The sequence below is a fragment of the Blennius ocellaris genome, assembly GCF_963422515.1.
Source record: "Blennius ocellaris genome assembly, chromosome: 17".
NCBI classification, from domain to species: Eukaryota; Metazoa; Chordata; class Actinopteri; order Blenniiformes; family Blenniidae; genus Blennius; species Blennius ocellaris.
The window spans coordinates 18,567,033-18,589,247 of NC_137666.1; the positions used below are offsets into that span (position 1 = coordinate 18,567,033).

Sequence of the window (22,215 nt, forward strand, 5' to 3'; positions counted from 1 at the left end):
GGGAAGGAACTCGCCAAATCCATCAGTGCACGTCGCAGGCTTTTTTTTTCTGAGCTTTACAACGGTTTGAAAGCCTGGAGGGTGAACTGGGGTGATTGGCTTAACGGGGTTTGCGATGGGGGGTGGGTGGGGTGGGGGTGGGATTGGGGGGGGGGGGATGGGAGCTTGGACTTGGAGCGGAGGTGAAAGTTCCCGTGAGAGTGGGCGGTGTGAGCAGGCCTGCCCCGGCAGGCTGACAGAGCGGCCCGGGCTCGGGTGATATCTGGTTCCTCCGAGGGTGAGGCCAGCGAGTTGCGAAGCCATCTGCAGTGAGAGAGCAGACAGACGGAGGGCCCGATGGGACTCGGGAGACGTACTGTAATTTATGTACGCTCCCTCCACGGAGACACGTGCAGCTCGACACTCGACCCTGAAGCTCCACGTAACTCGTACTCGATTGGAAGTCGCTATTTTTGCTACAGTATTTTCTCTGTCATTGATATTGTGCTTCGGGACTCTGTGTTGTTGGGGGGTTTTTTTGAATGTGAGATTTTTAGTTCTCGTTCATTTCTTAATTCTTTAACGTTATTATGAACACACACGTTTTGTTTGTTGGATAACATCAAGGTGGGGCGTTTAAAAAGAATCTAGTTGTGTCTGAGCTTGTCTTTGGACACAGAATGTGTGAAATAGCTTGAAATGACTCTATTTCTGACTATGAGAGTGATGTCAATCTTTAAGACGTAGAAGCACACCCTTGATTATCAACATTTTTGAAGGCAGCAGAGCAAAATGGTTCCATTTCTTCAAATAATTATATGAAATGATAATATTTACACTCTGAAATGTATTGTTTTGCCAGCCTTTATTTGTACACATTCCAGAAATAGATACATGTTGTTACCACAGTGGCTCATAATTCATTATTTGTGGCTTATTTGATCAAATAATTTCTTTAGTTTTCTGATGCAAATTTTAAAATCAAAACACCATTATATGCCATTAACCATCTTTCAACACTCGGCTGCATGTGGATAACACTGTATAAATGGAGTAGGCAATAATATCTTTACCCTTTTTCCTAATTTCTGTTGAACACGTTTGATGTTTGCGAGAATTTTGTTTCACTTCCGCTGCGATGGGTCAAGGTCTTTCTAATTAAGCTGAATGTTAACCGATTGTAGTTTGTTTTTCATGTCCTTTGCTGTGCCTTGAGGAAGCAATGCCCATTACGTGTGACAATCCAGCATGGCCTGATATATGCTGCATGGACTCGATCCTAACAGGGGGGGAAAAGACCCTCTGTTGAAAGCAGAAACACAAACAAACACATAAAAAAAAAAAAAAAAAAAAAGTTTTATTCTGCAGCTTTATTGCTGGATTCACTCAAACAGTGAGTTCACGTCACTGTGTGAACGTCATCACACTGATATAACAAGGACACCGGTTTCATAAAAAATTCTAAATCTTTTCAGAAGTGATCTGAATAAGATGCAGGTTGAAAATACTACAGAGGAAGAACAGCAGTGATAAAAAAAAAAAAAGAAGGAAAAAAGTCACTTAAATAGAGCAGCTACTTTAGAACACAAGGTCAATTTCTTATTTATTCTGGATGAATCATATTAAGCCAAGGAAACATCACTGTTACAGACTCTTGAGTTATAACCGGGCAGGTAGTTTTCAAAAGGACAAAAGTGTGTTGAGGCCATTTGTTAAAGCATAAAACGGCATTTAATGTGGATACCTACAACTCAAGGATCATTTCATACTTTGATTTGTTTCATCAGCTTTCCCAGCCAACTAGAGCAGCGGCGTTGAACTCATTTTAGTTCAGGCGCCACATACAGCCCAATTTCAACTTCTGTGGCCCGGACTGGTAAATTTGTGCCACAATAACATTTAAATTTACATTTTTCTTTGTTGTGGCGCAGAATATATCAGATGAAAATGTCAATATTTTCACAAAACCGAACAATTACTCTGGAAAATGACTACAATCTCAACAGGAAGCCTATTTTACTGAAACCTTCTGGTGCAGAATTCAGTGAAATGTTAAAAAACTAAATTGTCCTCCAGCTGTTGCATTATGGGTGTGTTTGCAAACTCATTAGTTAAAATATGTGTGTGTTCTTTGAAATGTCAGGACGATTTTGGCCCACAGGCCTTATGTTTGACACCGTTGTAATGAGGTTTTCATGGACGGGTGGATCCGAGCTAAACTGGCATCCTCTGATCTAACATTTCAACTCTTAAGTGGACACAAATATTACAGTTGTTCAGTTTATTTCTTCTTGGTTTTACTTTGCAAGGTAGCCACATGTGACTCCAGAATTTTCCACAATCAACATGAAGTGAGGTTGGGTCTGTCTTCATCGTCACATTGTCCTCTAACACATCTGCTTCAACAGTTAGTAAACTATTAGTCAGGTATTTCTTTTTTTTTTTTTTTTTTTTTTACAGAAAAAAAAGAAATTATGGCCATAAGTCACTTCCAGAGTGTCAAATATTGAGCCCGTGGAAAAAAAAAACGGGTGACAAGAGGCTCCAATGTGGCCCAGGAAATGACCAAACAAATTGGGGGAAAAACTGTGACGAAACTGTTGTTTTTAACACAGTTTGTCAGGGTGAGTTTGTAAAAACAATTCAACTATATTTATATAGCACCACATACAACACAGTCATTTATTGTGCTATTAGCAGAGAGAAACTCAGCAAATCCATGCAAAATAGAACAGCTATAGAAGTTCGTTTTGGTTTTTTTAGGGGGGGGGATTTCACTGTACTTTGCAGCAGAAAGTAACATTCACACATCAGGGTGATATTCAGCTGTTTGTGGCCCCTGAAACTGAAACGTGTTTGACATTCTGACTTGGAAGAAACCGAGCAAGGACCTTCCTGGTTGAGAATCACGGACTGAATCTTGTGACTGAATCGTGTGGCTGCACATTTAAAAAATCCAAAGCATTACTTTTCTTCACATTTTCAGATGCTTTGCGGCCTTGTCTGTGCCTTGTTGTTGATTCTTGCTGCGTCGCGTAGGGCCGAGTTCTCTGTGAAGAATGAGTGTTGCTCCGGCAGCCTCATTCTCTGGTTTGTGGTTTGTCTTTGGGTGATTTTTCGTCCATTTAATAACGGTGACAGCACCGTCCTGCTCCAGTTCACCTCAGACTTCCCTCAGAAGAGGCGAAAAGCTTCTTGTGGTGCAGCAGCCTGATTTTTAATCCATTTGGTGTTCAGTGTGAGAGAGTGTAATAATCTGGTACTTTCATTTGCACTTTCATAAAATTGATGGGACATTATTTCATAAAATTAAACACATTGCGCTCCTTTTTTTTTTTTTTTTAATAGGGAGCGTAATTGCAGTTCCTCACTGCTCCATAAAGCAGATGAAAGCTGTCAGCAGAGAGAGTATGAAGTGGTCAGTGCCGAAAATCATGAAGTCAAATCTATTTGTAATATTAAAGAAAAAACATCAAAGAGCATCTCAAAATTTCTGTGTGTGAACTGCCAGCATGTCCCGCAAGGTTCTCTTCCAGAAGCTTGTTTCACAGGCCATTAAATGTACTTTCCTTTGAAAAATGCAAAAGCAAAAACCTTATTAGGGTATTCTTAGCTGTAACGTTCACGCAAAGAGAGACTGTCCGTTCCTGCTTTTGACCGGTTTTATAGTATCCCGGTCCGTCTGCTCTGATGCGCCCAGCTGTTCCACAACGCCTATTAGCTTTCCAGACATGCTCGCTCCTGTTCGTTCCTGGTTAGGACGTGTATCATGATTTCAGATTGACCTGTGCTGTAAACGTTGGGACGGAGCGCGTTGAAGAAATGATTCCAGTCGGGCTGGAGATTTTTTTTTTCATCTGTCAAAAGTGAAGTGCTGTGATCTGAAATTAAAATGAATTTGTTTTGACTCGCCACGTGCTTTGTTGTACTTGTCTTAAGACGGTTACATGGTGAGTGATAAAGGAAGAAGCTCAGTGCCGTAGACGTCTCCCAGCAGTCTAAACCAATAGCAGCTAAACTCAAAAGTGGTCCAGTGTGGCCTGAACTCGTTCTAACTGCAAGTCTTATTAAATGGAAATGTCTTACCTAACCTTTAAAGTTGAGACTGTGTCAGCCTCTTTAACTTCCACATGAGAGGAGCTTGAAAGCTGAAAGCTCTGCCTCTCATTGTTGTATTAGAAAACCTGGGAACCTTCAGTGAGCAGCAAGCCGGGGGCTTTTCCACCAGAAAGAACAAGGTGCGAGTTTGGAGCCAGGACCACTTCTTTGTCATTCCACCACCAAAGCTCCGACCAATCAGGGGCTGATCGGGTGCGAAGGGCGGAAGAGACCTACACAGAACCCTGGAGTAGCTATAGAGAAAAAAATAATAGCGCGTGGGAACGATGTAATAAGTTGCTCCCTGAAGTTAATTATACGAGGGACCGAGATCATTTAATTTGTGATGGTGGAGCCGTGGAGCCTGCGTCGAATATTTAGAAACCGTTTTCTGTTGTCGTTTTTTTCAGACTCATATCATCATTGTAACTAACTTCACTTCCAGGCCTTGTCATGACCGCAGGCTGAGGTCTGCATGCGGCTGCGTCGCTCTCTGCACCATTATTTTCTACCCACAGAACTTCTTTATAATGAAGCGATACTTTTGGTTCATCAACAACTAAAAAACAAAACTACATACTACTGTAAATGAAAGCTTGGATTTTTTTTTTTTTGCCATAAAAGGTGCCTTTTAATGGCTTCATGTGAAAGAGAACTGTCATCAGCATGTGGTTGCCATTGGAAATGGCTGTAGAGCTGCGTTCTATCATTCTACACCTCCATTCCTCCTGATGTTGAAGCAATTGATTCAGACACGTCCAGGAATAAAGTGAAAGGAGCAGAAATTCACTATGTAATGCTGAAATGTTGGGCAAAATAAGCCCCAAGTTAATTCAAGAGTTTTTTTTCTTTTTTCCCTCTGGCCACACCGCGGCTCCGGACTAAAGCAAGACGGACATGAAAAAAACACCACATCCCTTTAAACTGAAGGAGGCTTCGGTCAGGAAGGGAGCTGGAAAAAAAAGTCTTGCTTCTCATGCTTCTTAGTCAATAGTCATGCTTCTTTGTTTGGTAAAAAATGTTGAATATCGAATCGGATGGCATGAGACAGGGTGAGAGAAAGTGGCTCCAATCTGCAACTCTACCAGACCAGCGGATCCCAGCTTATATCCATCAAGCAGAACACACACATAATTTGCCTATTATTCTAAACAAGCTGATAACATACCATATGAGTTAAGCTCAGGGCTCTGTGCAGCCTCGCAGGATGCCATGTGACCTAACTTGTGATCTGTGACGTAGCATGTGATCTGCCTCGGCCTCCTGGGCCGGCCAGCATAACGGGGAGAGGAGCTGACATGAGAACAAAACAAGAACTAAAACATAGGAAACTTTTATATGGATAAGATATATAAGAAAATATAAATGTGAATTGAGAAGTATCATGTGACTACATTTTCCCTGAAGAAACTATTGGGATCCTAACTGTACTTACTGCTGAGTGAGAATGTCGGCTCTCTCATGCATAAGTCAGTGTGGATTCATTCCGTCTCATCTGCTGACTGTCTTCGTTTTCAAAAAAAGGAAACATCAAAAGTTTCCTTCATTTCATTCAGCACTCAGTCGAGCCATTCATTGAGAATATGTGACGGTGTTTCTGCAGACGGGAGGGATTCCTCTGATCGGACCGAACCCCTTCAAAAATAATCACGGGGCTCAAGCGATTCATTTCACAAAGCTGGAGAGAGGCCACCGACGGCTGCAGGTGCACGCCGGCTCGGTGTTTGAACATTCCTCCGTTCACACGTCCTGACCTCGGCGACCCCTTGGAACCACACGAGAGCGTGAACGGTCCGGCTAACTGCACCAGCAGCTGCTGGAGGCCGAACCGTACAGGAAAGAGGAAGCATGTCAGCGCCTGTCCAAGACGCTTTTCCAGCAAAGTGGTCAGGGTGTGTTTTTCTTTCCGTCTGGATGCGTGGCATTTCTCTTGATTGAAAGGCCACCCGTCGAGGGGGGGGGGGGGGGGGGGGGATGCCTCCATTATATACAGAGTTTCTTCTTCATGGCTCGGAGTTACAAAAAAGGAGAGAAGAGCTGCTGACATTTCTCCTGTCACCCGTAGCAACTGCCGGGAGCGTGTTTCTCAGTGAAAAGTGAATCCCTCTCGGTGCGTGGCCTGACACCCGCCTCCCCCCACGACCCGCATACTTTGAATAGAAAAGGTCTCTGCCTCCTGTAGCAAACATATGATCCAGTACAGATGGGTCACTTCTGTTTGCAAATGAGGCTCATGAAGTCGGTGATGTATGTCCTCTGAGAAAAGTCCACTCAACCCTTCATCAAGCAAGTGACTGTGGCTTTAAAAAAAAAACTGACAATGAGTTAATGACTGCCACAAAACAAATTACAAATGTGTTGTTTCACACATTAAAGTTAATACCAATTGTGTTGGATTTTGAAAATGTGTGTGGGAGTTTATTATAATGAATGGATCTTCGCTCATCCCCTGCAAACTCACACCCATCTGGAACAATCCTGACATCCTACTAAGAAAGAAACCAATAAATTTCCCGGAATGGCAAACATAGGAATAGGAAACTGAGAACAACTCCTCTCCACTACTCTTTTATTCCATTTATTGACTAAGTTAAATCATATGGAATCAGCCAAAACAGCTATCTGGAACATAAATCAATAATACAAACTAAGTTTAATCGAGAACAGATTAACCTCAGACGGCGAAAAGCCTCCTGAAGATCTCAGCATCAAAACCACTTTCTAAAATGGATTTCACTTAGAATGTGTTATTCAACTGCTTGAGCAGCCATAAAGTACTTTACACTGTAAATCACAGTTACTATTCACACAGCAGTGGAGGCAGCTGCCATCCATGGTGCTTAGTCCGTCCCTTGGGGGCATTTTGGGGTTCAGTGTCTTGCTCAAGGACATTTTGACATGTGGACAGTGGGAGATGGGGACTTGAACCTGTAACCTTCCCAGTGGGAGACAACCTGCTGAGTTGATATAAAGGTAAACTTAATCTAGAGTAAGACAAGAGTTTTTTGTCCGTGCTGAAAAATGATATATTAAGTGGTAAACAGTCCAGTATTTATCGAAAGAAGCAGGTGTGTCAATCTGGCCAAACCACCAAAGCAAACACATTATTTAAAAGAAATGTATTCAGAGTCACAGACAAACACAACACTTGTGAAAGCTTAGACACGTTCATCACACATACCCTGCCCCACAACAAATAAAACTTTAAATATAAAAGCTATTGTTCTTATATTTCAACAGTCCAGCTCACTCAAGATGAAATTGGACTTTATGTGGCCCTGCAACTAAAATGTGATGGACTCCCCTGATCTAGTGATTACGTCTAAGACATGTAGAACAAGAGTTCAGAAAAGAAAATTGGGTCTATATATATATGACGAGAAGTCTCATCGCCCTCACTTTCATGATAATAACATTTAGAATAAAAGATTTTCAATCTGCTGCCTGCACTCACCTCGAGACTTTTCGATCACACTGAAAAGGCTCACATAAGAACATAAGCTGACATCATTTTAATGAAAATTGCAGACAGGCTGTTCCCACTGTATAACATTTTTTTATATATATAATTTTTATACTCGCAGGTGAAGAAGAAAATAAGCGGAAAATCTGTTGAACTCTTGAAAAAAAAAATCCTGTGTAGACATGCAGAGGGAATTTGTTTGTCTGGGGGGAAAAAAAGCCCAAAACGAATGCAGGACTGGCGGATAATTATCAAAAGAAATCCACCAGGGCGTCACACTGATCTCTCATTGTTCCCAAATAACTTCAAGTTTACTTACAAGCCACAATTACCCAACACAGATAGTCTTGCTGAATTATGGATCTGCATTACTGAACGAAAAACTAAATTAGACAGGCGCTAAAGCTTTCTTCTAAATACAAATAATAGGTTCTCCAATCCACTGGTTAAAGTGAGTGAGATGTCGTGTTTTGAAGTCATGTTTGAAGGTTTTTTTGGGAGTTCACAGTCCTGCAATTTTTCATGTCTTCATGCTCAAACATGCCTGAATGAAATGATCAACAGGATCTTAAACATACATGTAGTGTTGTGGATTGCCTCACAGTCACAATGGCACAGAGTTGGCCTGCTTGTGTTTTCTCCACTTTTCCACCCACGGTGTAAAAACACGTTTGAGGTGAGTGCGTGGCTCTAAACCGATTGTACACGTGTGATCATCCGGCCGCAAGTGATCCCGAGTTGGATGAGGCCTTCCAGAAGATGGATTGTTACAGATTGATATCTTAATGGGCCTGAGCTGCAGAGAAAAAAAAGAGGAGTTAACAGCACCAATTCCAGATGAATCAAAGTAATCTCATTATATGAGAGTGGCTGCTGATGGACTGCTGTGGCTGTTGCTTGGCAGGATTGTTGTCCTGGAAGCGCGATCGGAATGAGCCCATTAGCCCGAGCCTGCATGCAGAGTCACCGTCCACTTCTCACTCCTCTCCACAACGTGATTTAGGATGAGTGAGCGCCTGAGCAATGCCTCCTTCTTTCTCTCTTCCTTCATCACAAACAAATGCACACTCTCTCTCTTCCTCTCTCTCTCTCTCTCTCTCTCACCCGCACACATCTCATATACGACCATCACTTAACAGTTGCCATGACGACATTCAATACCTCTCCATACCAAAACACATTGCAGACTTTCTAAAAATAATACGTGTTGTCTTTTTCTCGCAGACTCCTCTCCAGACGACAGCCTTCAGAGCAAATCCTCCTCATGCACTTCAAGGTAAGCCTGGAACTGCAGGAACTGAGTGATGAATTACCAGCAGGGGAAATAAAATGCTTGCTGCTTATTGGATTTTTGTCGGTCAGAGACACGAGACGGTGAAAGAGGAGATCGGTGACTGGACAAACTGAGAATCAGTGTTGCTTTGCAGGCTCGGAGCGCGACGTGAAGCCAGGAGAGACGCAGCAGACTCTCGGTGGGACAGCGAGGGAGAGAGACAGATTAAGGCCATGTCAGCTGCTCGTCTCACAGGCGAACGGGCAGCCGGCTCACGGATGTGACTTTAACAGTGATGCAAACAAATTGTCTCGATAGGAGACCGTGTACGACAATGGCTCATCATTAACGGACCCTCCCTTTCCACCGCTTCTCCTCATCACGAAGACCTCTCTTCAGACACACAGAGGGAGAAGACGCACATGTCTGCAGGGTTTTGAGGGAAATCTTAATGCATTTTTAAAAATAAATAAATAAATAAACAGTGAGGAATTTGGTGAGCTTCTAAAAAGATTCTTGATGTGACATTGTGCAGCTGCATGAGTAAGTGGGCTGATGTGCCTGAAGTCGCCCTCGTCTCTGTAGCCAAGGGCGTCGAGCCATTTGATGCTCGGATCTTATGTAACACTCGGGGATGGGCTGTCAGTGTGGAGAGGGAATCAGGCATCGTGCGATTGATTTTGAGAAGCCGAGCAACAATTCGGTCTGTGGAGAGAGAAAACACACTGACCTCATTCATCAGTAAAATATCCACAGATCACTTTATTTAATCCCATGTAAGCACAGAACAGGTTTTCGTTTGTTTACAAAGAGCGTGGCGTGTACTAACTCAAAGAGTAACCGTGTGCATTTTTGGTTGAAGGATAACTAGGTGAAGTCATGGCTGTTGGCTAGCAGCTGATACTGGTGAGGTAGACAGTGACACACCCAATATGTACACATCTGGATGCTGAGAAGACGACACGCTGGCGGTCAGTCATGTCAGCCGAGAGCAGCGAGTGTCCGGTCGTTAGGAACAGTGACGAGGAGAACAACAACCTGCATAGGCCTGCGTGCTGATACTAAGAAAAGAACCACTATAAATACACCACCGACACAGCCTGTTAACAAACATTTACACCTGTGGGCTGGAACATACAGACCGATCAGACGATGTAGGAATAAACGAGTTCAACAGAAAAACCTTGCTTCTGTGAGAATTGCACATTTAGACATTGAAGTGGTAGAATCGATGCAATGAACCTGAAAACCTGTGTTTTCTGGGTTCATAGATTTAAATCCACCAAAAATAACATCATATCTTAAGGATATACTCTTCAAGATGTCACGTCTTGAAAAACAAAACAAAAAACAAAACAAACCAAAAAAAAAACTAACAGCTTTTTCACTCCACATATAATTCAGAATATAAAAATAAACTTTATAAATATAAACTCAGGCTAAAGCGATAATAACCACACATCAGCAGCTTGGATTTACAGTTGTATGGTGTTATTATCTAATACTTGGCGCACTGTTGCTAAGTTACTTGGCGTTATGGCCATGAATGTAAACAACAAATGACGATGATGCAAACAGTGTTATGACAGCAATAATAATACACATGTATCGGACAGTGTCAGCACACAGTATTTCTGTTTGTGTGTTAATGTAATCCAAAAGAAACGGCATCAGTTCAGTTTGTCTTTGCTTCGTCAGTCACAACAAGTGAGAATTTCCTGCTTAATTTCCACATAAAAAGGTCCACGGTGGAGAAACGCTGGCTGCTCTGAGTATGTTGGCCTCTAAAGTTGAGGCAGTACTACATTTGTAGCCACGACGACGCAGTTATATAATGAGATAAGCAATTACAATACAACAGAACTACTTCACACTCACAATAACTGGGAACTGATAGCCAGGGAATACAGATGTTACAATTCTTCCAAAGATGCCCTTTACTTTCAATCTCTAAAGCTCACATAACAGTCTATGAGTTAGAAGTTTAACAGTCAAAATACTCCAAAGCTGGACTGAGGCCGATATCGCACTGCCTGTGAACGTCATAACAGTCGTAGATCACAGAAAAAAGAAAAGAAAAACATACGCTATTGGAGAGTATAACAGTTCTTGTCAGTAACTATTAAATATTATAAAGTTTGCTTTTCTTCAGTAGCTTAAAAGTTGGATTACAAAGTAACTCAGGAAAGGTGTAATGTTGTGCGCGATCAATAAAAAAAAAACACAGTTATGGTGAAGATTAAAGTGATTAGATGCTTTTGTTTTGTTTTCCTCTGTTAAACCCCTCTGCGTTTCCCCACAGGTCTGAGGATTGGCTGCGTCGCAGTTCGATAGATGGCTGCCAGCGCTGGCCACAGGAACCGTCACAGTTTGAGTAGTGTGTGATGCTTAAATATGATATTTAGTGTTTCACAAGAGTGCAACTCTTCTAAGGTACATCACAAAGACCACTACAGCCACTGTTATCGTTTGAGTAGATATATCAAAGCCATTATATACAAAGAGACTCTCTAATGCTGCTTCTGGGTGCGAGGCGTTCAGATTAGCGCCTCCAGGCCGACGCAGGACGGCTCCGACTCCCGCAGCTGTAACGGCAGCATCCCCCCCCCCCCCCACCGAGCTATTAAACATCCACAGCAAGAAAAAAGATCTCTGCGACTGGCCGGTCCCACTGAAAAGTGTAACTATACCATACAGTCGCTACGCTACACGACCCCACTCACAGAGCAAATGTACAGCAGCTAAAGCCACGACACTGCGAGTTACACAACCTTATCCCATGGCAACCATGTTGACGATTTGACAGCAGCTGCTCGGCAGCTCCCGCTGCGCGCCTCAGTCGGCCTTGTCCTCGCCGTTCTTGGCCCACCCTCGGCTCATCGCTGCCACCACGATGCTGTACATGTTGAGCCAGGCTTGACGCAGCGGCGCCGTGTAGGCCGGCCCCAGGCTGCACTGCAGCATGTAGAGAAGGGACTCACCCACCACCTGCAAGGGGTGGGGGAAAGGGAAGAGCACACAAGACCACATTTTTAATATCTCATTCACTTGAGGAACAGCTGCTTGAAAGTTGAACTTTGAGGTTGTAAGCCTACAGCAAATGACTGCGTGTGCACGCCCACTGCCTGATGCTTGCGCCCGAGGTTGAGCAAGAAGTCCTCCAGAGAGTGAAGGTCGTCCAGGTGGCTCACCGCCGCGTCGATCACGAGCATCACCTGGGATCAACGGCGGCACGCGGCAGGAAAGGAGAAGGAAAGGTTCATTCAAGACTGTGCACACGTTTGGTGGCTGTGCAGTGGATTGGAGCTCACCTTGGTGACATGGTCCAGGAACTCCGGGCTGGAGAGGCAGTCCTGTGTGGAGCCACAGTTTGTGCTGTAGTGGAAAAGGCTGAGAAGCGCCGGGTCCAGCTCAAACAGTCTGTGCACACACACACACACACACACGCACACGCACGCACACACACGTTATTCTATAGGTGCACACACAGCGACGTGCACATGGACAGAAGGCTCCCTCTATAAATCATACATCTACTAATCTCTCTCCTGCTGGTGTCTGATTTAGCAGCAGCTGTCTCAAAGTAAATTGTGGATTATTGCAGTCTGTCGCCAAGCAACAAGTCAAGCCTCTGGTCCCTGCACGGGGAAAGTGTGCAGCCAAGAATCCAGCTCCATTCTCGCTCCACACCTGAGTTACATTCTCCAACACCGGCTTTCAACTACCAAAACACATCATCGCATTATCTGCACACAGTAGGAAGTGGCTTCACTCACTCACTGCATGCGTTACCTGGAAAACATGACGACGCCATGTGGAACTTTGTTTTTGCCCAGGCTCTCCCAGCTGCCTCGTATCAGCTCCTTGTCTTTCGCGGACAGCTTCTCCATCCTCCCCTCAGGCGGCGGGCACGAGACAAGTTCCTTACGAAGGGGAAACACACGACTCCTCTACAGGACCACAAGTCTCAGTGGGAGGAAAGCCATAATATTCAGGTGTATCCACAGCTGAAACTTCTGTAAAACCCACCTGGAAGAAAAAAGTCAAACATAAAGTGAGCAGAGAGTCGCGGCGGAATCTAGAAGATTGTTTTAAAGCCGATGGAGGAAGGGCACTGATCCATACCATACCTTTTGAAGGTCAGTCTTCTCTGTGAACTTGTCCTGGTGCGGTCGGACTGTTTCTGAGTGTGTGTGTGTGTGTGTGTGTGTGTGTGTGTGTGTGTGTGTGTGTGTGTGTGTGTGTGTGTGTGTGTGTGTGTGTGTGTGTGTGTGTGTGTGTGTGTGTGTGTGTGTGTGTGTGTGCAGGCTGCAGCCTTGCCTGACACTCTGGTGCACTTGTTCTCTCTTTCCGCTGCCCACAGTGCAGTCAGGAAGACAAGTTCTGCCACGCTCTTATCTGTCACACTGCCTGCTATCTCTCTCTCTCTCTCTCTCCCTCTCTCTCTCTCTCCCCTTCCCGCTTGCCTCCTGATATGCTCTCTCTCCACCACTGGGGATATTATTCTTGCCACTGAAGGAGAAAAAGAGGGATCTTTCTCTTCAGCTCTGGAGAGGCTGCAGCGAGCAACAGCTCCTCCTGCAGGAGCGCCGAGGACCGAAACACGGTCGCACACGACATCACACAGAATTCATTGGATTTAACCAAACAACTTGGCCACTGGAATGTTAGGTCATAATTAAGGGCATGCAAATAAACAGGGAATTAAAATGAACAACAAACCAATCATAAAGCACAAGAGAAGCATTTAACATTGCAATTGCTGGTTTAAAGGCAGGTGAAATCCATTTGGGGCCTTTATTATCTATTCTAGGATGTTTCCTCAGCTGCCGACATTTGCTAACCGTGCATTTACAAAATTAAATGTGTGGGAATTTTAATATCGCACAGTGGCTGCAATAATAAGAGACCTCAACATGCCACCTTGGTGAAATTATATTGTTCATCGGCTGAGCAGCGCCACTCCTCAAACAGCGTGATCATAACATTCGGCGGCTAAGCGTGTAGCCTCTCATTAATCTAAATGAGATGTGTTTGTTCCCTTTCCCAGCCTCCACACACACACACACACACACACACACTGGGGGCAGTTTGTTTAAATAGATGCCACCGGCAGTCGGCTCCCGCACGCATGTTCGCGGATGCAGTGCGGCTCTGGGATATTATCTAACAGGTTGGGAGAGATTGGTTTTGTTTTCAGCTGTGCATGAGGGAATCAGAGGTGCACAAGCGTTCCTCCTGAGGGACCACGTCGCAGCGAGGGGAGGGATACACGGTTCCCATGACAACCTGACAGGATGGAGCCCTTGAAGCTTTATCATGTGATATTTGAGAATTCAAAGAAAGGACTCATGAGGGCTACATGACAACATTATCCTTTTACAATGGGTTTTTCTGTCTAAACAATTGAGATGAATACAGTCCGACGTGCATCACCATTGTAATATAGTGCATGTCACACTTTTTTTTTTTTTTTTTTAAACTTCTGCCAACATTTTCCATTTTGAACTGAGTTTTGGCTTTGATGGTTCCCTGCACGATCCTACAAAATGTATATGGTATTTACAGATCTCTCTAATGGGCCTTTTTCTTTTATTATGTCTCTTAACATATTCAGACGTTCCCATATGGTTTGCATGTAAAAATGACCTCTCAAATTCCTGGAAGTCAAACGTCTAAGGACAAGAGTGCAGGGGAGGCCAGTGAAGGAACGTATTTGATGTGGACGTGTCGGCTTGGAGCAGACCACTTAACTGGCCTGTGTGACTACAGAGCCACTGTGAAGGCTGTTTATTTAGGTGGCAGTGCGGCGGTAGAAATAACCGGGAACCTTGAGCCAGCCTTCTAAGAAAAGGTCCATGTCAGACGCTCGGTGTTCTCGCAGGACCTTTTCAATCAAAGACGCGGACATAGTTGTGTGTTTAAGTTGAAGGCAGGTATTTAAACTTTACAAACTGTGTCTCAGTGTACATCACGATGGAAGTGAGGCCATTTTGACACGGTTGTCTGAAGCGTCTTGATTTCCACACTGAAAGATTAATACTACAGGCACAGTGGTCTCAACTGGTGTTCTCCTTTAGCTTTGAGCTGTTTATTCTGGTAACCACGTGTTCATCATCTGCCAAATTACAGTCTTCATTTTCCTTGGCAGGAAAGCTGTTGTAAAAGCAAACGCTCTATATATTCTGTACACAGAATTTAGATATATAAAATATACACCAAAAAAAAGTGTGTGTTTGTGATACATATAAAATTATAATTACCTATAAACATGTACAGTTCTAGAAACTTTTCATTTCTTCCCACCATGGCTGTAAAGTCCAGATGTTTTGAAATGTCATGATTCCTAACTGTACATTTAAAACATATCAAACGTCTGGAGCCGACTGTTTGCCGTGACATGAATCATTTTTGAGGACAGCGTTGTTTTCTAGTGGGGAGGCCACAAAAAAAAAAAACTCCACGCCGCTCAACCTTTTTGATCATGGCATTTCTTCCCCTTTGGACTTCACGCTCTTCTCTTCCACATCTTCAATTTTCTCCCCGTCGTCTACACTTTCTTCCCTAAATCAGACATGTCGGGTTAGAAAATGGCTATATTATAATTACATCAAACTTTTACTTGGCTGCAGTGTTTGTCTTGTCCTCACTGAGGCTGCAGCTCAGAGAATTATGTAATGTAAAAATGACTAAACCACATGAAGTCCTTGGCTCTGCAGCAGCCGGGGCTATTCATAATTTTACCGGGTGGCAGTACACAGAGGATGAGAGCACACTTGCTTTAAAGTTCTTGTTTTGCGTACCTGTTGGGAGCGCTGAGGCCACAAGCGTCTGCGTCGTCTTCACAGGTGTGTGCTTCTCCGGTTTCTTCAACAAACTGCTCCTTCACACGGGCTTTCTGCAGCTTGTTCCTGAAGGTTTGCTCTGCTTGAGCTCGAGCAGTTTTCTGCCAGCAACAACAATCACAACAATTACTATCATATTGCTTAAGATTCCAGGAATTCCAGGTGAAGTTATTGTTCAAAACACAAAAGTACAAAACTACTGATACTACTACATATCAGGGATATTTTATTAAAAAAAGTCAAAAATGTGTTTTGAAAGCACATTTTTCAAGCTGTTAAATGTTAAAACTGTTCAAATCTGAACTCTGGCAGTTCCCGCATAACCGTTGTTGTTTTAGGAGCGAATTTACAGAAAACAATCTTTGGGAGTAAAGTATGTATTTATGAGAGTTACACAAATAGGTAAAGAGTGATTCCCTGGTTGTGAGAAAGTCTCAGTTTTTTTGTGGAGGAAGGAGTAATTAGAGTAGAAATTTGGAGCCAAGTACTGTTATTTTGTGTAAATTGTACTTAATTACAATTGGACGTAATGTTATTAAAGATACTCGAGTAAAAGTAAAGAACTGTATTCAAATATTACCAAAGCATTAATTTCTCTGCTTGTAACAAGCCAAAGTGCAGGCCTATTGGCATTTGTACTTTGTACCCAGATACAACTACTATTACATTTCTTAAAGTGTACTGGCTTACAAGTAAAAGTACTGCTCAATAAAACTACTCACATTGACTTTTTTGGCTGCTGTTAATCGCAATGTCAACAGGATCTGCATAAAATGTGTCTCAAAGAAACATTGAAATGCTATAAAAAGGACCGTAAACAAATTAGTTTAAAGTCTCTGTCCGAGTTCTCTAATACCCCATAAAGAGAGCTTCTGTGGAAGGTAAATAGTTGGCCTCCTTCTGAATAGTTCACATGAAGTATTTACACGTGTTTACTGCGAGCACATATTGACTGAAGTCTGTCCTCAAGTCGTCTTACATGGTCTGAATTGTACTCAAGTGAAAATATCTAAGAAAAAAAAAAATACTAATTTGCATTTCCATTTGAAAACATTTAGCTGTATAAAATATGTTCAGAGCACATTAAAGTACATAAAAATCCCACTGTTGTGTTTAAACTATACAATTACCAATAAACCACTGGCAGATTCAAATGTGGACATACTTAGTTGTTTTTTTCCCACCTTAAAAAAGGATCAATCTATGATTGTGAATTGTACATAACTATGAGTACAGCTAGTTATGAGAAAGAATCCCATTTAACTCGCGTAAGAAAGTTCAGGCTTGATGGTCACTTACCTGTTTCACCTGTTCGAACAAATAGGGGCGTTCTCTCACTCGGGCCTTCATGTCCCGTAACTCTCTCATGTAGTCCCTCATCCGTTGTTGGTCGGCCGTCCTTCAGGAAGAAGATCAGAGTTTCAAGTGTGTGTGTTGTTTGTGATCTGAACAAAAAGTCACAGAAGTGCAGAGAGATGGACCTCGCTCCACCAGAACTCACCGATGGTGCTGCAGCTTCTCATTATACACTTCTTTCAAACTGCTGAGGGGATCCAGCAGCTTGGCGTGGAGGGCGACGGTCTTCTTCATGGCTTCGGATTTCATCTGGTAGTTCTTTAACCACTGGCCGCTCTCCTCCTTCCCGCTCTCTCTCATCTCCATTGACTTCCTGTCCAGGTAAAGAAATGACCTGGCAGATAACACCCGTGCTTCGAGAAGCTGCGTGGACGAATAAAGGGTTGAAGCAGAACAATCCCAGCTCACCTGACGACTTCACAGCGCTTCCTCACGGCATCTGTAATATAAGTGGGGAGTGTAGCGGTGGAGATTGACGTGAGGGCCCCGAGAGACTTGCTCCTACTGAGATTATTCATGATTGGTGCCTGCAGATGAAGGAAAAACATTTTTTATTTAATTCTGATTGAGTGTAGCTATAACGGGGAAAAAGAAAACGTGCCGGCGGGCACTGGAGTAACTTGTTTGAACCTCCAGCTTCCACCTACAATCTGAGTAAATACTTCGTAGGGTAATGGCTGGCTGTGTATAACTAACAACTGTGGCAGCCATGTGTACTGAGATCCAGTCGTCTGTCTACTTTCTCATTCCTATTCCCATGTGAAGGTCACTCCACTGGATAACCTGATCCTTTAATCAAAAGTTGAGCCCAAACTAAAGTGATGACGAAATGTTCTCAGTTGCTAATATTGTTTGTTGATTAAAAAAGAGCCATCTATTCTTGCCAAATAAATATGATGAAAAAAAAAGTGCAATATTTTGGCCTTTCTGTGTAGAATTTGCATTGTATCTCTAATTGGTGACTGTAATTAAAGTTGCTCTGAATGTCAGTGTGCGTGAGACCGAGAGCCCAAATTCAATGGATTATTGTTTATTAAGTTTTTAGTGGTTATGGAAAAGGCATAAACTACATCTGGAAAAGCATTTCTATAAAAGTTAAATTATAAGATAGTTTAAAGTTTTATGAATCTTTTATAATAATATGTCATATCAATAATGTGTGTGGTATTACTCTACAAATATCACAACTATTGAGCTGAGTGTGCAGCAGCTTTCCTGTCTTCAACCATATTTAGCATTAAAAACAGATGAATCAGCTCAAAACTTGTCTGACAAGTTTCACAAAGCAGAACTCTGGTAATTGGATAATTTTGGTCTGAGTCCCAAAATACATTAAAGAGAGACAGGCAAGAACCTTTCACTGATCACAAAGTTGCTTTCTGCCACTTTGGATTGTGAAAATTACTGTTATTCTTCCCTAATTACTGCTTCTTCTTTTTCTTTTTTTTTCTTTAATGCTTTCATGTGAATTATCTACCCAGACAATTTCCAATGAACATATTTATAAATCTTCTCGGGACATATGTGATTAATCTCATAAAGATGCATTTTGCTGCTGGAGTTGCAGAATGAGAAGGTAGGGGGAAGAAAGAAAAAAAACAGACAGCTGTAGATTAGGCGCTGTAGATATGGGGCTGGAGTTGGAGCTCATAAATTATAAGGTGGAGAAAGCTTTAAATATGGTTGTCTCAGGGAGGAAAATAGTCCCTCTTTGAAGATGGCCCACTGTACATATTTTAAATAACCTTACATTCCCACAACTGGGAAAACTGGTCTGAACAGACAAAAAAAATAACATACAAGAAGTCTAACCATAAAGTAAATCTCTGGTCATAAAACAAATTGCTCCCCGGAGACAGAAAGTCAAATCCGACCTGCTCACATTCCCCAGTTACAGGAAATCCACACGGCACATTATTTTTGCACATTTAGAAAACATTACGGGGGGAAAACATGACTTCTGACATGCTGCAGTGAACATGATCAATTTCAAATGACTGTAAAAGCGAGATGTAAACAAAGCATGTGAGGTGATCTGAGATTAAGAATAAAATAAAGCCGACAGTGTGACACAGATGTTCTACCTGAGAGCTTTCCGTACTCTGCCTGGTTTTCCTTTCGGGGAGATCTGAAGTCCTCAGAGTGAAAGGTCGACACTTCGTCCCGTCTTTGCTTGGTGTTTTCTGCGGCGCCTCCTTCTGGAAGGCCTTGTGCAGCCTGCTGAAGTCGGGGACCTGGCGGATGATCTTGGGCTGGAAGCCGGGCTCCTGGTCGAGGAACCCCAGTCTTTCCCTCCGGGTGCGATCAGCGGTGCGAAGTTTGGGTCTTCCAGTGGGATTCTCCTGTCGCACTTTGGTCGTCTGGATGTGGACTTTCCTGCTGACTGTCTCCTGCTCTGTGAAGAATTATGAGAATGTAAAAAAAAAAAAGTCTCACGTAAACATTCTTTGACACTTCAAGACTGTAAAAGTTTTTCAAACCGAGACTTGATCATTTTTGTGATGATCTCTAATAACTATAGACAAAATTGAGTTTTACTTGTAGTAATTTAATACCACATATGTGCTTTGTGTTGCCTTTTAAAACCTGTGATAGTGGCACACTGATAAAATTTCACATGTTGCTGTTTTCATTCATGTTATTCAGATTTAATGAACAAAATTGGTGAACATTAAGATGATAAAACATAAATTTACACCACCCTCAGCTATATTTAATACACTGAAAACAGAAAATTGCTGCAAATAGTTGGACCAATTTCATTGATTTGCTCAAATTAATTAAACTAAGTTCAAAGAGCTTGATTCATTTATATGTTACCAATTGAAGCCAGTCGAATAATGCCCCAAATATTTGCAACTATTTTCTTTTTTCAGTGTATCTGTGAGTATTCTCCGACATTGACAGATAAATCATGAGAATCTAAAACATTATTGCAAAGCCAGTAACAAAAAACGACTTGTTTTTTGTTTTTAATGTCATCATTGGTTAAACAGCAATCAATCACTCTTGAAATCGGACTTTTTCTTGCGAAATATTGCAGCGTTTTTACCAAGTTGAACCCTCGTGGATGTTGCAATAGCTTAATTTATTTATTTTTATATGTATATCAGACACATATTTTAATTCTAATATTATTCTATATTCTAATATTTTAGATGAACCTGAAAATCAGGGGTGTCACACACATTTTAGTTCAGGGGCCACGTAGACCTTTAGTAAAATAGTGCTATAATAATCATTTCTTGTTTGCCCTATTTTATTGTGTTCGCTGTTTCACACTAATCCTACCAGGAAGAAAATTCTAAACAAATAAACCTGTTTCTGACTCTAATTTAAACTGTTTCTTTGTTGTTGGCAGAGAGAATATGTGATGAAAATGTTTATATTTTCAAAAAACCAAACCAAAATGACTACAATCTCAACAAAAAGCCAATTCTAATTAAACCTTCTGGTGCAAAATCCAGTGAAACGGGGTTAATAACGTCACCTAGAGCTGTTGCATTATGGGTGGTTTTACAAACTCACCCTGACAGCAGGCTTCGAGGCTGGATTGATAGCAACAAGGTCTTTCATGGCAGAATTTGCCGATATCTGCCCCGAGTCTCAGTATTCTGTTGTGTTAAAAACTCTTTAAGAAATTTGTGGAAAAAAAATTATGTTTTCTTAGACATTTTTTAAGATTTTCTTGGTGGTTTGGCCAGATTGGAGCTGGTTAATTGATATCCCTGCTGCAAACCATAGCATCAGTCTGAAAAAAAAGGAAAGAAAAATACGCCAACCTTTGAGTTCAGCATCGGGGGAATCTCCGATCGCTGAAGGCATAACGTGGTTTCTCTGCTCCTGGGAGACTTGCTCTAACGCTGCCATCAGTTTCGCTCGCTTCTCCTTTTCTCTCTCTTGGAAGCTGAAAGGCTTTTGCATGGAGAGCAAGAAGTGCCTCCTCTCCTCGTTGCACTGCTTCCTCTCCTTCTCCCTCAGCTCCATCATTTGCCGGTAGAACGGCCGGCCGACGTGTCCGGGGACGGGGAGAGCGCTGAACTTCTTCTGACACTCGGCCGTGGCCTCTTCCTCTTTGCTCTCCTGGGTTGTTTTCCACGAGGCCGAGCGTTCACACGGCTGAGTCCGGACAGGGCAATGCTTATAGTTTGTTGAGGAGAGCAAGGCTGGGGAAGATGTGCAAGGCTTCTCTGGCTGTTTGAGCGTGTGGGAGGTGACGACACACGTGGAGGATCTGGAAAAAACAAGCAAATCCCTGTGAGGTCGATTAATTTGAAGTGTCAGGGTGACTTTGAGAAACATACCTGGACAAAATGTCTGCATCCGTTGGCAGGAGAGCGTTCTGATGGATTCTTTTCTCCAGCTCTTCTTCTTGTCTCCTCTTTGTCTCCTGCAGCTGCTGCCGGAGTTCCACTCTCAAGGCTTTCAGGTGCTGCAGCAGCGCGAACTCTGATCCGACTCCGTCTCCCAGCTCAGTCTGCGACTTCGACATTTTCTTCTGAAAGGGACATGAATGAAGAGTATGAAGCAGTTCAAGAAATTCCAAAGTCATCAAAGTCTTTTTGGGCCTATAAACACCCTTGAGTGAGAACTATTTTGCATAATTTATGTAATTCATCAGATAAAACACTGACATATTTAGTTTTTTATTTATTTTAACAATCAGATTGGCAGATATTCTTATTTTTAAGATAATTCTTAGGGCTCGCACAGTTGATATCAAGAGTTAAATGTGGGTGCCACCCCAAGAAATAGATATAAAATAAGGCTGCTCCTGAGATTTTCTCTTTGTAGACAGTGTGCATATGACTTCTTCATTATTTAGACCCTTGGTTACATTGATTTTTTTCATCATCCGTCCCTTAAGTGTAGTTTTTGAAAATGATCATGATGTGGTAAATAGACTCAAACTTTTTTGTATCCTCTCTTTATGTTTAATAACTAACCGTTGTTGGAGTTTATGCTGAAGCACAAGACAGGTCAACGTGAACAGGTCAGCAGTCCTGCACAGAGGTAACCCAGAGAGACAGGAAACACCCTCACACAGTCCTGACAATCAATTTGGAGTCATGAATTAACAAACTACGTAGGATTGAGGGAGGAGCAGATGATAGGCGCATAGAGAACATGCAAACTTCAGAACAAAATCCTCAATGTCCACACTCTATTTCAGTCAAGTTATGATGCATGGATACTCTAAA

At 42.5% G+C, this 22,215-nt stretch overlaps 2 protein-coding genes across 2 annotated transcripts; both read right to left on the reverse strand.

Annotated features, from left to right (window-relative positions):
- Positions 1-11,648: 11,648 nt before the first annotated feature.
- ngb (neuroglobin) lies at positions 11,649-12,703 on the reverse strand (the record flags this gene model as incomplete). Its single annotated transcript, XM_080513017.1, has 4 exons — positions 11,649-11,801; positions 11,909-12,028; positions 12,125-12,233; positions 12,606-12,703. 4 exons carry the CDS (start codon positions 12,701-12,703, stop codon positions 11,649-11,651), a joined length of 480 nt encoding a protein of 159 aa, XP_080369143.1.
- Positions 12,704-15,278: 2,575 nt separating this feature from the next.
- On the reverse strand, positions 15,279-21,989 carry fam161b (FAM161 centrosomal protein B). Its single transcript, XM_080512680.1, is given in 9 exon segments — positions 15,279-15,377; positions 15,617-15,759; positions 16,958-17,057; positions 17,160-17,327; positions 17,423-17,541; positions 19,099-19,409; positions 20,797-21,290; positions 21,292-21,512; positions 21,961-21,989. Coding segments are annotated over 8 exon segments (1,632 nt in total). The 5' UTR covers positions 21,507-21,512; positions 21,961-21,989; the 3' UTR covers positions 15,279-15,295.
- Between the last annotated feature and the right edge of the window lie 226 nt (positions 21,990-22,215).